We start from the raw sequence: 15718 nt of genomic DNA, 5'->3' as shown, positions 1-15718 counted from the left end.
GTCTGCATTTTGGTGACCCCATTGAAATGAACGGATCCGCAACCAATCTGCAAAAAATGCAGATCGGATGAGGACCAAAAATATGGTCATGTCTTATGATTATCGGGCATCAGTCTTTAAAATGTAGTAGAAAAGTCGATCGGCACTCAATATTTGTTTCACGTTGAATGCATTTTAATAGTAGATAATACAATTCAATACATAAATTCACGCTAAAAACACGTAATATTAAAATCCGGGATCCAGATAAAATGCATAATAATACACTTGTACGCATAGGTTGACCTAATTCATTCAAGCTGCACATCAGAGGTAACCTCACGAGACATCAACGGGATCTCGGAGGTAAGCGCACACCAGCTGTTTTACACGTGGGACGCCACACAGCATGGACTAATACCCAGAGAAACCTGACTACCAGTGAGTACCGCATAAATTTGTGAAGGTTTAAAATAACGGAATCGAATTATCTAAAAACTAATATATTGGGATAATTTACGAAAAATCGCATGAACAAAAAAAAAAACGCATTACCATTAATCGGACGAACATTTTAAACAGCCCAATACGTGGGACTAGGAGTAGGGAGTAGTTATGGGAGTAGTTATGTATGTGGGACAAATTATATTAGGTCAACCTATGCGTACAAGTGTATTATTATGCATTTTATCTGAATCAGGGATTTTAATATTATGTGTTTTTAGCGTAAATTTATGTATTGAATTGTATTTCCATTGTTTTATCTGCTATTAAAATGCATTCAGCCGATCGACTTTTCTACTATATTTTTTCACGTGATTGGAGGTGTCATATCGACCAGAGCACCTACCATTGCCTTTGGGTCAGTTGTGCCACCGTTTTACATACAGTCTTTAAAATGTCTTTACCACCCATAGCAACCAATCAGAGCTCAGCTTTCATTCTACCACATCAGTTTAAGACCTGAAGGAGGCCCCTCATATCCTTCCTGCAGGTGGAGGGGTGCTCTGTGCGGATGGCAGTAGTGTTGTGTGTGTGTCCAACATGCTGTATATGATTCATAGTGGAGGCCGATGTACTGACAGGCTCATTCAGAGAAACACAGGACAGTTTTACTGGTCAATTTCTGGACCTTCTCGCTCCAGGAAAAAGCAGTAAACGTGGCTTGGTGCGGAAGTGGCATAACGCAAGATCCATGTCCGTATACTGAAATCACCGAGCCTGAAGCCATTGAGAGTGTCAGTTGTGCAAGGGCTAAAAGAGGGGGTTAGACAGAAGTGTGCCTACTCTAACTGGCTACAATTGTAGAACAGTTGGGTCTTATGCCCAATGAAGTGTGGTTCCATCTACCCAGGTGTGTTCCTTCACAGAACAATTGGCACTGGTACATAGACAATTCACATGAGCTACAACCACATCACAATTCAGAAATTGGCGTTTGGTACGCAGCTATGGGTACACCGTCTGTGGGTTCAATATTCTACGATGAGAATGTGAACACAGCCAAGTACATGGACAATTCTATGCACAGTTGAAGGGGTTGTGCACGGGGATTATACTGATTATCTATCCCGAGGATAGGTCATCAATATCATATCGGTGGCAGTCCAACTCCAGGCACCCTTGCTTATTAGCTATTTGAAGAGGAGGAGGTGGCGCTCGTGGAAGCGTTGCTTCCTCTTCAAGATTACACTGCCCGTCGTCTTGCTTGCATGGCAGCGCAGTGTCATTACAAGTGCTTGTGCCATTCTCTGGAAAGGGGTGAGAACTTGTAATTACACTGCACGGCTGAGACAACACACAGGTAGTCTTGAAGGGGAATCAGCGCTTGCACGGCCCCCGCCTGCTCTTCAAACAGCTGATCATCAGGGATGCTGGGATTCAGACTGCCGCCTGAGGATAGGTCATCAATATAAACCCCTTTAACTGATCACAAGCACTTTTTTTTCAGTGAGACCTTATGCTGAGTTCATGCGTCATTCACAGAAGAACATACGGTTGTGGCTAGGGCTACACGGCGACTTCTTGTCGTCACGAAAGTCACACAATTTTTATAATGCTGGTCTAAGGCGACATGCTGCGACTCGACAGTCAGAAAAAAAATCCATCCAAGATGTCGCATAGACTATTATTATGAAAATTGTCGTGTGACATCAATGTCACAGTGTAGTTGTGCCCTATGTGTCGCGCGACACATGTCATCGCATAGCCCTAGCCTAAAGGATCGGACCCACAAATAACACTTAGAAATCAGCCAGCTCCCACTTGTAATGACCCTGCCTGTACCTTACAATATGGGGGGCTAGGACTGAGGTCAGGGTAACATGTGACAAGTCCCCAGTAAGTGACACTGTGCTCTCACCGCTGCTCCCAAAGCCCTTCTTGTGGATAACCAGCTTGTACACTCTGTTGGTTCTCATGCTGGCCAGCACCCTGATCCTGGGCACAGGTGACCTGCAGCTGTCACTCAGGACGGAGGGCCGGTACTGAAGCCAATGTACTAAACATGTCACCTGCCGAGGTGGACAGAGGGCTACATGGGCGGAAGCCCCGGGGAGCGCTTTAAAGCTCGCACGTGACGTTCTGCCGGAAGTGACGTCGCGGACGCTGACGGGAAGTGAGGTAATTGGTTGTTCGGGAGGAGATTCTGACCGAGCCATGGAGCGGCTGAGAAAGTGAGAGCGAGAGGCAGGATGGGAGGAGTGAGAGCCGGGTATGGAGTGCTCACATACCGGGGGGAGGGTTTGTTTACAGCCGGAGACGTAGCCAGACGTCTGGGAGGAGGTTGCGGCTGTCACGGCTGAAGTTTCGGCGCCTGGGACTGAGTGGACTGTACTGTGTAGAAATGACACATAAACCTGAGAAGTTACAGAGCCAGCTCACATCTAGTGAATGTGGGAACAACTACCCCCATCCGTGCCAGGCAGAGTGGGCACATGCCAGGGGGTTCACGTGTACTCAGTGTGTAGTGGGCAATGCCAGGGGGTTTACATGTACTGAGTGTATAGTGTCAGGTAAGTGGGCAATGCTAGGGGGTTCACGTGTACTGAGTGTATAGTGCACAAAGCCAGGGGGTTCACGTGTACTGAGTGTATAGTGTCAGGTAAGTGGGCAATGCCAGGGGGTTCACGTGTACTGAGTGTATAGTGTCAGGTAAGTGGGCAATGCTAGGGGGTTCACGTGTACTGAGTGTATAGTGCACAAAGCCAGGGGGTTCACGTGTACTGAGTGTATAGTGTCAGGTAAGTGGGCAATGCCAGGGGGTTCACGTGTACTGAGTGTATAGTGTCAGGTAAGTGGGCAAAGCCAGGGAGTTCACGTGTACTGAGTGTATAGCGTCAGGTGTAGTGCACAAAGCCAGGGGGTTCACGTGTACTGAGTGTGTAGTGCCAGGTATAGTGGGCGCACACACCAGGGGGCTCACATGTACTGAGTGTATAGTGTCAGGTAAGTGGGCAAAGCCAGAGGGTTAACGTGTATAGTGTCAGGTAAATGGGCAAAGCCAGAGGGTTAACGTGTACTGAGTGTATAGTGAGCACACACCAGGGGGTCCATGTGTATAGTGCCAATGCCAGGAGGTGCACGTGTATACTCCCACGTATAGTGAACACATGCCAGGGGGTTCACGTGTACTGAGTGTATAGTGAGCAATGCCAGGGGGTTCCCATATACTGAGTGTATAGTGGGCAACTCCAGGGGGTTCATGTGTACTGACTGTATAGTTTCAGGTATAGTGGGCACATGCCAGGGGGTTCACAATAATGTGCTAGGCTCCTCACACTTGTCAGTCCATGGAGTCCTCATTCTTTTTAGTGGCAGTGCTCTCTGCTGTAGGTGGCCATGAAGTAGGTGAAGGCAGCACTTACCTCTAATGTGTAGTGTGCTGCAGTAAACTAGGTATGAATCTGTACTATATGGAGGTACAGTATGGGTCCATCTACTGCTATGGCTGCCTAGTAACTCATGGATTCATATATACACATTCGAGTAGGTGAGGAGTCGTGTACAGACTGGTATGGACCCTCTCTCACCACTATGAAGCACATGGTGGAATCTGTCGCCCCAGTCTTGGACTAATATCTATAATACACGTGTAGTACTGCAGATTTGGAGTGCAGACCACTAGTTTTTATTTTCCTACTGCCCCCAGTTCCCCCACTGTCAGCCCTCAAAGCAGCACTGAGATGCACAGAATGCTGTGCTAACATAATGGGAGGACTCATGAGCGCATGCGCAGCAGTCCTGACAATGTTTTTCAGCGCAGCTCTGAACGCTCAGTGTCAGAACAGGGCAGTAGGGAAATAAAAAAATAGTGATCTGAACTCCATATCTACAGTACTGCGCATGTATCACTGTAGATAATGATCCAAAATCTGGATGACAGAGTCCCATTTAACACAGGAGTGCACACCTGAAAAAGGGTAATCACTGGTCTGATGCATCTGCGTTGCGATTTGGATTTAAGAATCCATGACTTTGTATGGCATAAAATGACTATTCCTTCTGGAGCGCTGCTTCATGCGTTTTCCATACATGTGATCCTTTTGGTAAAAATAATATAAAGCCGTTCACACAGATATCGTTGTGTACCGTGAGAGTGCGCCTACTCGTCCTAATAATATTGTAGACAATATTTAGTCACAGGATTGTAGGTGCAGGTCACGTCCAGCAGCACCAGGAGAACCTAGCAATCCCCAGAGCATGGGCTCCATACCCTTGGTTCCTGCATTCACCGCAGGTAGCTCTACAGCGTTAGCTATTTTCACTAAAGAGGTTCCCCAGACTGGATAGTCGTAGCCAAAGAATCCTCACCGTTCTCTGGGGTTGTCTACTGCGCAGCGTGTATTGTAAAAGGTTATCAAACTCTTGGCTTCTATTGCCTTTTCTTTTGGACAGGCGCTGCGGCTAATAAATTAGTTTCAATTGACCCTGACACAGATCATACAAGTGTATTACTGTACAGCGGCGGCACAAAGCGCACGGCGTCATAGCTGCCAACAAGGCCGGGTTTTCACTGACCATGGTGTGAATGTTTTAGCAGGGTCTTGGGAAACCACAAAGAATTACATTTTTCAGATGCTGCCCTGCTTTGTTTTTATTTTCTTAGAATTTTCTTAGTTTTATTGTTAGTATTTTTATGTATTATTATTATTATTAATAATAATAATAAATATATATATATATATATATATATATATATATATATATATATATATATATATATAATTTTTTTTTTTTTTTTAAATGCAAACTAAATGAAAATGATAGTTGCCTTAGAGTTGTTTCACACGAACGTGTGCAGTCTGGAAATCGCCCTCCGTGTGTAAGCGTGATTCCCTGTTCCGGACTTGCAGGAGCGCACAGCATTATACTGATTTATGATGCTATGTGCCTCTGCATGACCTTCCTTCTACAGGATCATACAGACATAAAGCTGTCAGTATGATCCTGTAGCAGTAAGGTCAAGCAGAGGCACACAGCATTATAAATCATAATAATGCCGTGCGCTCCTGCAAGTCCAGACGGAGGATCACACTCGCATACACAACGGGACGTGATTCCCGCAGTGGACTCGCTCCTGTGAAACAGCGCTAAGTCTGATCCTTCATTTATTTCCCTTTCTACTCCAGGCACCTGCAGGCAGCTTGGCAGACTGCCCTTCAACCTCACATATCATGATGTTGGAACTAGATGTTCTGGAGCAGAGACATCTGAACCCTCTTGAATCGTCTCTGAGCAGGACTGTCCCTCACAGGTGGTCTGGACTACATGTTCCCTTCATCCATGAGCTCCAGATTGGTCCTGATCCTACATCAGACCCGGGTAACCTGGATCAGATAGCTCTGCATGTTAATGTGCAAGAGGCACACTGCTCACTAACAGAAATCAGCGAGGACACCAAGATTATTCCAGAGCTTCTCTTTTGTGCTAGAAAAAAGGACACCAGAGAGCAGTTTACTGTGAACTCTGCTGTAATGTTGGACACTGTGGAGAAAGTGAGCCCAATGGAGATCTGTGATTCTGCTCCAAGCATGATGAACCAAGAATCAGTAAGCAGTAACTTCTCTTTAAATAAGGGCTATTCCGGTTATATAACGTTTACCCCTATCCACAGAATAGTGAATAAATATTAGATCGGTGGGGGTCCTACTGCTTGGACCCTCACCAATCATGAAAACAGGGGCCCATACCCCGTGGAGCACCTTGAAATGAACGGAGTGGCTTTCGATTCATTTCTATTTTCTCATCAAAACAAATGGAGCTGCAGTGCACATGCCCATCCATCTACTCCATTCATTTCATGGTGCTCTTAAGGGTATGGGGGCCCCGTTCTCATGATCGTGTGCATCACAGCTGTAGTACCCACATCGATCTAATAGTTATCCACTATATGGAATGCCCCTTTAAAGGATGTCTTTTGTAGATGCATGTGCGCACACGTGCAGCTGAAAACCGGACTGTATTCCATTGTGCGCAGTTTTTTTTTATATTTTTAGGGTGAGTTAATACTCGGCAGATTTGATGCAGAAATTTCTGTGACTGCAAATCTGTTCCATAAATTAAGAATTGGGCGCATGGCTTTCTATGAGCCTTTATGAATGAGATAGCCACAGAAATGTCTGCATCAAATATGCTGTGTGTGAATTCCTTCTTACTTTATATGTTCTACTGACTTAAACAGGCTTTCCCATCACAACAGCTTATCCCCTGTCCACAGGGTGGGATATATGTGTGATCGGTGGGGGTCTGACCGCTGAGGCCCCCGCCATTCATGGGAAACTGAGCCTGTGTTGTTGTAATGGGGCAACAACTTGATCACGATAACAAGTGTCCCACGTCCCTCATTTCAATGGGGCGATGGTCACACGTGCGTACTGCAGTTCTGTGGGACTGAGGGAGGTAGCAGAGCTCAGTACTTTCTGATGTTTTTAGCTTTCTAAACTGATTGCTTGAATGTTGGTTGTCATTTCCTTGCTTTAGGGTGAATCTTCAAACTTGCAGATCAGAGAAGACTTCCTTGAGATCAGCATCGCACATGACCATACCAATCAGCTCAATATGAGAGGTATAAGGTTTTTTTTGTGTTTTACCCAAATAGATTAGTTATAGTATGCAGATCTTAACCCCTTCAGCCACAATGACATACCTCTACGTCAGGCATGCTCAACATGCGGCCCTCCAGCTGTTGTAAAACTACAACTCCCACAATGCCCTGCTAAAGGCTGATAGCTGTAGGCTGTTCGGGCATGCTGGGAGTTGTAGTTTTGCAACAGCTGGAGGGCCGCAGGTTGAGCATGCCTGCTCTACATCATTGTGGCTGAGGGAATGTGTGGAGCGGGCTGCTGCTCTGATCCCGCTCTATACATGGCTGGTGTCGGCTGTGTAATACAGCCGGCCACAGTGACTTGGATCGGCAATGACTCTGAACCTGGTCATTTAACCCCTCAGATGCCGTGTTCATTAACAATCGAGGCCTCTGTGGAGTTGTGCAGAGAGGGGTCACTCTGTCTTCCAGTTGGAGCATCTGCAGTGAAATCGTTGAACTCTGATCGGTTATCATGACCGCAAAAAACAAGCCCTCATACAGAAATATAAAAAGTTATGGCTGCCTGAAAATGCAGAGGCAAAGAAAATTAAATTTTTTATTTATTTATTTTTTTGTCCCCCCAAAAATATACAAATTTGATATCTCCGCATTCGTATTGCGCAGAATAAGGATGCCATGTCATTTTTAGCACACAGTGAACGTCATAATATCAAAACTATTGTCAGAATTGTGGGTTTTATCATTTTTTACCCCACAAAGATTTTTTATTTTCCAATACAAGACATGGTAAATTAAATGGTGCCATTAAAAAAAATACAGGTTTTTCCGCAAACAATAAAGCCTCATATGGCTACAGAAAAACAAAAATGGAACCTATCCTTAAGGAGTTGAGGCACCACTGTAATGTTAATGTGACACTTAAAATCTGGGCATCTGAAGGAGTCTAACAGGTTTAAAGGAGTGCTCAGACCTGGATTCCTGGGTAGTTATATTTTGGAAGAGGCATCAGGAAGAAAGGCCTGTTTGTCGGCAGCACCCTTCTAGTCCTAGCTAAGGCTGTTTTCCCACGAGTCACACAAACTCCAAAGTGACATCAATAAAAACTACAGATCGCCCGCAAAAAAATGAGCCCCCACACAGCTCAGTAGATATAACAAAAAAAAAAAATTATGGTGATTGGGAAAAAAAATATAAATAATATATATTTTTTGCTGGATTCAGCAGGGTTCACCAAAAACGTTTCCGTTACTGATAATACAACCATCTGCATCTGTTATTAACGGATCCAGTTGTATTATCTTTAACATTGCCAAGACGGATCCATCATGAACTCCATTGAAAGTCAATGGGGGACGGATCCATTTACTATTGTGTGGAAAACAGATCCGTCCCCATTGACTTGCATTGGGGGTAATGCCGGATCCGTCTTGCTCCGCATCCCAGGACAGAGAGAAAACTACAGCATGTTGCGGTTTGCTCTCCGGTATGTGAATGCAACTAAATGGCACGGAATGCCGTTTGGAGCATTCCGTTCTGTTCAGTTCAGTTTTGATCCTATTGACAATCAATGGGACAAAACTGATATTATCATTTTTTTTTTTTTTTTTTTTTTCCCGGTATTGAGCCCCTATGATGGATCTCAATACCTGAAAACGAAAACGCTAGTTTGAAAGTAGCCTTATCAAAAGGATTGCACAACAGTAACATGCTGTGTATGCCCATGGTGATTAACCTTTTATAGACCTATTTTTAGTTAATACTTGTTTTTCCCATGAAATGGCAATATTCTTTTCATAGAACTGTGCATCGTGTTGTTCTGCTGTTATTCCTCCTAGAAATGTATCAATAAATTGGCAGCTGGGACTTGGGTGTGTCCCCACACAATAGGGATCGACCGATACAGATTTTTTTTTTTTAGGGCCGATATCGATAATTTGTGAACTTTCAGGCCGATAGCCGATAATTTATACCGATATTCTGGGAATTTTCATTTTTGAAAAAAAATAAAAATTTCCACAAATCTGCTGAAAATTAATGTTTATTGTTAATGTGTAATTTTTTTTTTTTTTTTTTTGTAAATCTTTCTTTTTCATTTATACTTAATATTTTGGTGTGTTTTTTTTTTTTTTTTTTTTTTTTTTTTTACTAACTTTTAGCCCCCTTAGGGACTAGAACCCTTGTCCTATTAACGCTGATAGAGCTCTATCAGGCTATCAGGGTGAATAGGAGCTCACACTGTCCCTGCTGCTCTGTGCTTTGTGCACACAGCAGCATGGAGCTTATCATGGCAGCCAGGGCTTCAATAGCGTCCTGGCTGCCATGGTAACCGATTGGAGCCCCAGCATTACACTGCTGGGGCTCCGATCGGAGGAGCAGCGAGAGGGGATCCTGTGGGGGGGCGCACTGCGCCACCAATGTCTAATACTGGGGGGAGGGGGGCGCACTGCGCCACCAATGAAGAATAATCTATCATTTATTCATATACAGGAGGCGGGAGCTGCAGAATCACATAGCCGGCTCCCGACCTCTGAGCATTAGCTGCGATCCGCGGCACCTGAGGGGTTAACTACCGCAGATCGCAGCTACAGCACATAGAGGTCGGGAGCCGGCTATGTGATTCTGCAGCTCCCGCCTCCTGTATATGAATGAATGATAGATTCATCTTCATTGGTGGAGCAGTGGCCATAGCTCCTCCCCTCCTCCTGTCCCCTGTACTTACATTGGCGGCAGCGGCAGGAGCAGCACAGGGGGAGGAGACACTGCTTCCTTCTCCCCTGTGCTGCTGAGGGAACACGGAGAGCGCTGTCAGCAGCGCGATCTGTGTTCCCCATACGCTATCGGAATATCGGCAAAATAAATACCGATAGCGTTCAAAATCCTGAATATCGGCCGATAATATCGGTAGATCCGATAATCGGTCGATCCCTACCACACAACGTGACACATCCATTTGAAAAGGCTAATGGGAGCACTCAGTTCATCTGTTTCTAGGAGAAATTACAGGAGCAGCACAATGCAGATGCATAAGAAACAATGTTCCTGCTTCTTTTATCAGGAATATACATGTTTACTGAAACAGACATGTTGGGAGTTTTATTACTGTTTTATTTTAATAATTCAGCAGTCCTTTAATGGAAAGCTTTAGAATCAGAGACTAATGGGGTTATTTCTGAGGACTGACATTTTAGATGCCGGTCTTAATGAGCCCCTGCACTGGTGGTGGATCTACCGAAGTTATGTACAGACCGGCGCCTCTACATAAATGTACGGCAGCTCCCTTGCTGGTGTAGATTTAGGCTAGGTCTACACGACTACATTTGTCGCCCGACAAATAGGGCGCAACAGTTGTCGCGCGACATTTTGTTGCACAACAATTTTTATAATGGCAGTCTATGGTGTCGCACTGCAACATGCGACATATTGCGACTGCGACGCGACAGTCGCAGAAAAATCCATCTTGAATGGATTTTCTGCGACAGTCGCATGTTGCAGTGCGACACCATAGACTGCCATTATAAAAATTGTTGCGTGATATTGGTGCAACAAAATGTCGCGCGACAAATGTCGTTGTGTAGACCTAGCCTTAGACCTATTTTCTATGCCTAAAACAGGTGTATAAAATGAATGGCCTTTCCCTGCCCATGTCATGCCTCCCTTTTTCTTTTCTTTTTTTTTTTTTTTTTTTTTTTTTTTTTTTTTTTGCGGCACAAATAACCCTTTCGCTGGAAATACGCCTAATAAAAACCCCTAAGCGAATCACTATGGCACTGTACACTCTGGATTTTGCCTGTCCATTGCGTTTTTATTTAGAATGGCAAGAATAATGCTCTGTAGTGTTTAAAAAAAGAAAAGAAAATACAACCGTAACGAAAACCTGATGGCCTGAGCCTTAGACACAAGCTCACACTCCACGGTTTTGTGTTTAACTCCATCTTCAGAATCTATATTAATATTAGTACTTTGGTTTTTCCCTATGGCTTTATTATAAAAACTAATAAATATCGGGTGTATACCCTGTACCTATGCCATGAAATCAGATTTCCCTTTATTCTGATTTTTATCTCAAAAGACTGAGATGTACATTCCCATTTCAGTACCAAGCAGACTGTATATTTACTCCCTGTAAGAGAAATTCTTCTGGTAGAAGCTTCCTTCTGGCTGTTTCCTATTTTACAGTCAGGTCCATAAATATTGGGACACGGACACAAGTCTAACATTTTTGGCTCTATACACCACCACAATGGATTTGAAATGAAACAAACAAGATGTGCTTTAACTGCAGACTGTCAGCTTTAATTTGAGGGTATTTACATCCAAATCAGGTGAACGGTGTAGGAATTACAACAGTTTGCATATGTGCCTCCCACTTGTTAAGGGACCAAAAGTAATGGGGCAGAATAATAATCATAAATCAAACTTTCACTTTTTAATACTTGGTTGCAAATCCTTTGCAGTCAATTACAGCCTGAAGTCTGGAACGCATAGACATCACCAGAAGCTGGGTTTCATCCCTGGTGATGCTCTGTCAGGCCTCTACTGCAACTGTCTTCAGTTCCTGCTTGTTCTTGGGGCATTTTCCCTTCAGTTTTGTCTTCAGCAAGTGAAATGCATGCTCAATCGGATTCAGGTCAGGTCAGGTGATTGACTTGGCCATTGCATAACATTCCACTTCTTTCCCTTAAAAAACTCCTTGGTTGCTTTTGCAGTATGCTTTGGGTCATTGTCCATCTGCACTGTGAAGCGCCGTCCAATGAGTTCTGAAGCATTTGGCTGAATATGAGCAGATAATATTGCCCGAAACACTTTAGAATTCATCCTGCTGCTTTTGTCAGCAGTCACATCATCAATAAATGCAAGAGAACTAGTTCCATTGGCAGCCATACATGCCCACGCCATGACACTACCACCACCATGCTTCACTGATGAGGTGGTATGCTTAGGATCATGAACAGTTCCTTTCCTTCTCCATACTCTTCTCTTCCCATCACTCTGGTACAAGTTGATCTTGGTCTCATCTGTCCATAGGATGTTGTTCCAGAACTGTGAAGGCTTTTTTAGATGTCGTTTGGCAAACTCTAATCTGACTTTCCTGTTTTTGAGGTTCACCAATGGTTTACATCTTGTGGTGAACCCTCTGTATTCACTCTGGTAAAGTCTTCTCTTAATTGTTGACTTTGACACACATACACCTACCTCCTGGAGAGTGTTCTTGATCTGGCCAACTGTTGTGAAGGGTGTTTTCTTCACCAGGGAAAGAATTATTCGGTCATCCACTACAGTTGTTTTCAGTGGTCTTTTGGTGTTGCCGAGCTCACCGATGCGTTCCTTCTTTTTAAGAATGTTCCAAACGGTTGTTTTGGCCACGCCTAATGTTTTTGCTATCTCTATGATGGGTATGTTTTGTTTTTGTTTTTTTGTTTTTTCAGCCTAATGATGGCTTGCTTCACTGATAGTGACAGCTCTTTGGATCTCATCTTGAGAGTTGACAGCAACAGATTCCAAATGCAAATATCACACTTGGAATGAACTCTGGACCTTTTATCTGCTCATTGTAATTTGGATAATGAGGGAATAACACACACCTGGCCATGGAACAGCTGAGAAGACAATTGTCCCATTACTTTTGGTCCCTTAACAAGTGGGAGGCACATATGCAAACTGTTGTAATTCCTACACCATTTACCTGATTTGGATGTAAATACCCTCAAATTAAAGCTGACAGTCTGCCTTTAAAGGGGTTGTCCAGGTTCAGAGCTGAACCTGGACAGCCCTCCATTTTCACCCAGGCAGCCCCCCTGACATGAGCATCGGAGCAGTTCATGCTCCGATGCTCTCCTTTGCCCTGCGCTAAATCGCGCAGGGCAAAGGCATTTTTCAGAGTTCCGGTGACGTACCGGGCTCTCCATGGGGCTGACAGGAACCCCGGTGACGTCACCGGCACTGATGGGCGGGATTTGGCTCTGCCCTAGCCAGTAAAACGGCTAGGGCAGAGCTAAAGCCCGCCCCTCAGAGCCGGTGACGTCACCGAACACACTGCTGGGCGGAAGTTACCGCCCGGCAGTGTGTTTATTAAAAACAAAACAGCCTGTGCCCTGCGCGATCTAGCGCAGGGCACTGGAGCGCATCGGAGCATGAGATGCTCCGATGCTAGGCTCAGGAGGGCTGCCGGGGTGAAAATAACGGTATGTCCGGGTTCAGCTCTGAACCCGGACAACCCCTTTTAAAGCAAATCTTGTTTCATTTCAAATCCATTGTGGTGGTGTATAGAGCCAAAAATGTTACAATTGTGTGGGTGTCCCAATATTTCTGGACCTGACTGTATATAGTGTACTTTAAATAGGAACTGCGACCTCTCCTGACGGGTATGTTTCAGTAACTACTTCCATTCCCCATGTAATAACAATTCTGGAGCATCTTTTATGACTCTGCAGTCGTTCCTGTTACTCCTACTAAACTACTACGTTTATGAATGAATCGCCACTAGGCTACAATAAAGGTCTGTCTGTCTCTCCGAATTCTTTCACTGTCGGCACTAGGGCTGCAGTAAACGAATATTTTTGTAATCGAGTATTCTATCGATTATATTTCTCGATTCATCGAGTAATCTAATAAGAAAAAGCTACTTAAAATAATGTACGTAATTAGGTATGTATAAAGTTATTGGTTTGAAGGGGTTAATAACTTTATACATGCCTAATGCCAAGGTGCTTCCATTAACCCCTCCAAACCAATAACTTTATACATGCCCATTGGGTTTGGAGGGGTTAATGGAAGCACCTTGGCATTAGGCATGTATAAAGTTATTGGTCTGAAGAGGTTAATGAAAGCACCTTGGAGGTGCCTTCATTAACCCCTCTCTAAACCAATAACTTTATACATGCCAAGGTGGTGCTTGCAGCCTCCATTAACCACTCTCTCTCCATCTGCCTCCCCCCAGCCTCTGATCTGCTTGCCCCCAGCCTCTGATCTGCTTGCCCCCAGCCTCTGATCTGCTTGCCCCCAGCCTCTGATCTGCTTGCCCCCAGCCTCTGATCTGGCTCCCCCCCCCCCCCCCCAGCCTCTGATCTGGCTCCCCCCCCCCCCCCCCCCCAGCCTCTGATCTGGCTCCCCCCCCCCCCCAGCCTCTGATCTGGCTCCCCCCCCCCCCAGCCTCTGATCTGGCTCCCCCCCCCCCCCCCCAGCCTCTGATCTGGCTCCCCCCCCCCCCCCCAGCCTCTGATCTGGCTCCCCCCCCCCCCAGCCTCTGATCTGCCTCCCCTCCTCCCCCCTCCCCCCAGCCTCTGATCTGCCCCCTCCCCCCCCAGCCTCTGATCTGCCCCCTCCCCCCCCCAGCCTCTGATCTGCCCCCTCCCCCCCCAGCCTCTGATCTGCCTCCCCCCCCTCCCCCCCAGCCTCTGATCTGCCTCCTCCCCCCCCTCCCCCCCAGCCTCTGATCTGCCTCCTCCCCCCCCTCCCCCCCAGCCTCTGATCTGCCTCCTCCCCCCCTCCCCCCCAGCCTCTGATCTGCCTCCTCCCCCCCTCCCCCCAGCCTCTGATCTGCCCTCCCCCCAGCCTCTGATATGCCCCCTCTGGTAACGCAACCCCCCCTCCCTCCCTCCCCAGTATTAATCATTGGTGGCAGTGGCCACAGGGTACCCCCCCCCCCCCCCATCATTGGTGGCAGTGTCAGTTCCGATCGGAGCCCCAGCAGTGTAATGCTGGGGCTCCGATCGGTTACCATGGCAGCCAGGAGTCACGCTACTGAAGCCCTGGCTGCCATGGTATGTTAGTGAGCAGAGAGCAGCGCATTATACTCACGTGCGCTGTGGCCGCCGGTCGCTCCTTCTTCTGTCTGTGCGGCGGATTGCTAATGCATTAGCAATGCGCCGCACAGACCTATGAGAAGGAGCGACCGGCGGCCACAGCGCACGTGAGTAATGCGCTGCTCTCTGCTCACTAACATACCATGGCAGCCAGGACTTAAGCAGCGTCCTGGCTGCCATGGTAACCGATCGGAGCCCCAGCATTACACTGCTGGGGCTCCGATCGGAACTGACACTGCCACCAATGATGGGGGGGGACCCTGTGGGATATGGCCGGCACATTCATTGGTGGTGCAGTGGCCACAGTTCCTCCTCCTCCTCCATCATCATCCATCGATGAATTTTTTGACTCGATTTAATCGAGTTATTCGAATAATCGTTTCAGCCCTAGTCGGCACTGATTGGATGGACCGTGCTGGGTAAAACTTGCTAAACTAGTAAAACTCATATCTTTATTGCAGACTGCTGACAATTTATTAATTAACTTCTAGTAGGAATAATATAATTCCACATCAGTCATAAGAAAAGATGCTCCAGAATTATTACATGGTGAAAGCAAGTACTTACTTAAAGAGACCTGTCAGGTAAGGGTTTCGGCTCCTCTTTAAAAAGCCTGATTGTTACATTTGCAATCGGGAGCAAGGATACGAATCACACATGGAGGTTGATCTTTTCTGTAGATAATTACACATCATATGTGCAGTGGAATTTCTCCCTGAGCTGCGGCGGAGCACAAAGAATTTCAGGGGTCTGGAAGCATTTTCTTTTAGCTTCAGCACTTGAGCCAGTAAAAGCAGGTCTGTTCCATCAGTTCCACCCTAGGTAAAATGAGAAGCACCTACAATCAGTTAAACTAATATTTTAGTAATATATGCAAGGTCAGTATCCA

At 45.9% G+C, this 15718-nt stretch overlaps 2 protein-coding genes across 14 annotated transcripts in view; one reads left to right on the top strand and one right to left on the bottom strand.

Annotated features, from left to right (window-relative positions):
• Positions 1-2563, bottom strand: part of DEPDC5 (DEP domain containing 5, GATOR1 subcomplex subunit) — a 78308-nt gene extending 75745 nt beyond the window's left edge. For 8 of the 9 annotated variants that reach the window (XM_044275487.1, XM_044275484.1, XM_044275488.1 and 5 more), the window contains exon 1: positions 2342-2544. In XM_044275487.1, coding sequence (XP_044131422.1) covers positions 2342-2399 — 58 coding nt within the window. In that variant the 5' untranslated portion in view covers positions 2400-2544. Of the gene's footprint in view, positions 1-2341 lie in introns of all 9 variants that reach the window. The other variant, XM_044275490.1, reaches the window with a different exon arrangement.
• A 27-nt stretch (positions 2564-2590) lies between these two features.
• The window catches only part of PRR14L (proline rich 14 like), a 52787-nt gene continuing 39659 nt past the window's right edge, over positions 2591-15718 (top strand). For 4 of the 5 annotated variants that reach the window (XM_044275482.1, XM_044275483.1, XM_044275481.1 and 1 more), the window contains exons 1-3: positions 2591-2654; positions 5610-6029; positions 6961-7045. In XM_044275482.1, the coding sequence (XP_044131417.1) occupies positions 5655-6029; positions 6961-7045 (460 nt within the window). In that variant the 5' untranslated portion in view covers positions 2591-2654; positions 5610-5654. Of the gene's footprint in view, positions 2693-5609; positions 6030-6960; positions 7046-15718 lie in introns of all 5 variants that reach the window. The other variant, XM_044275480.1, reaches the window with a different exon arrangement.

Source organism: Bufo gargarizans, chromosome 1 (genome assembly GCF_014858855.1).
Source record: "Bufo gargarizans isolate SCDJY-AF-19 chromosome 1, ASM1485885v1, whole genome shotgun sequence".
NCBI lineage: Eukaryota > Metazoa > Chordata > Amphibia > Anura > Bufonidae > Bufo > Bufo gargarizans.
The sequence above is the reverse complement of the archived record's forward strand: the minus strand, read 5'-3'. Positions and strand labels throughout refer to the sequence as shown.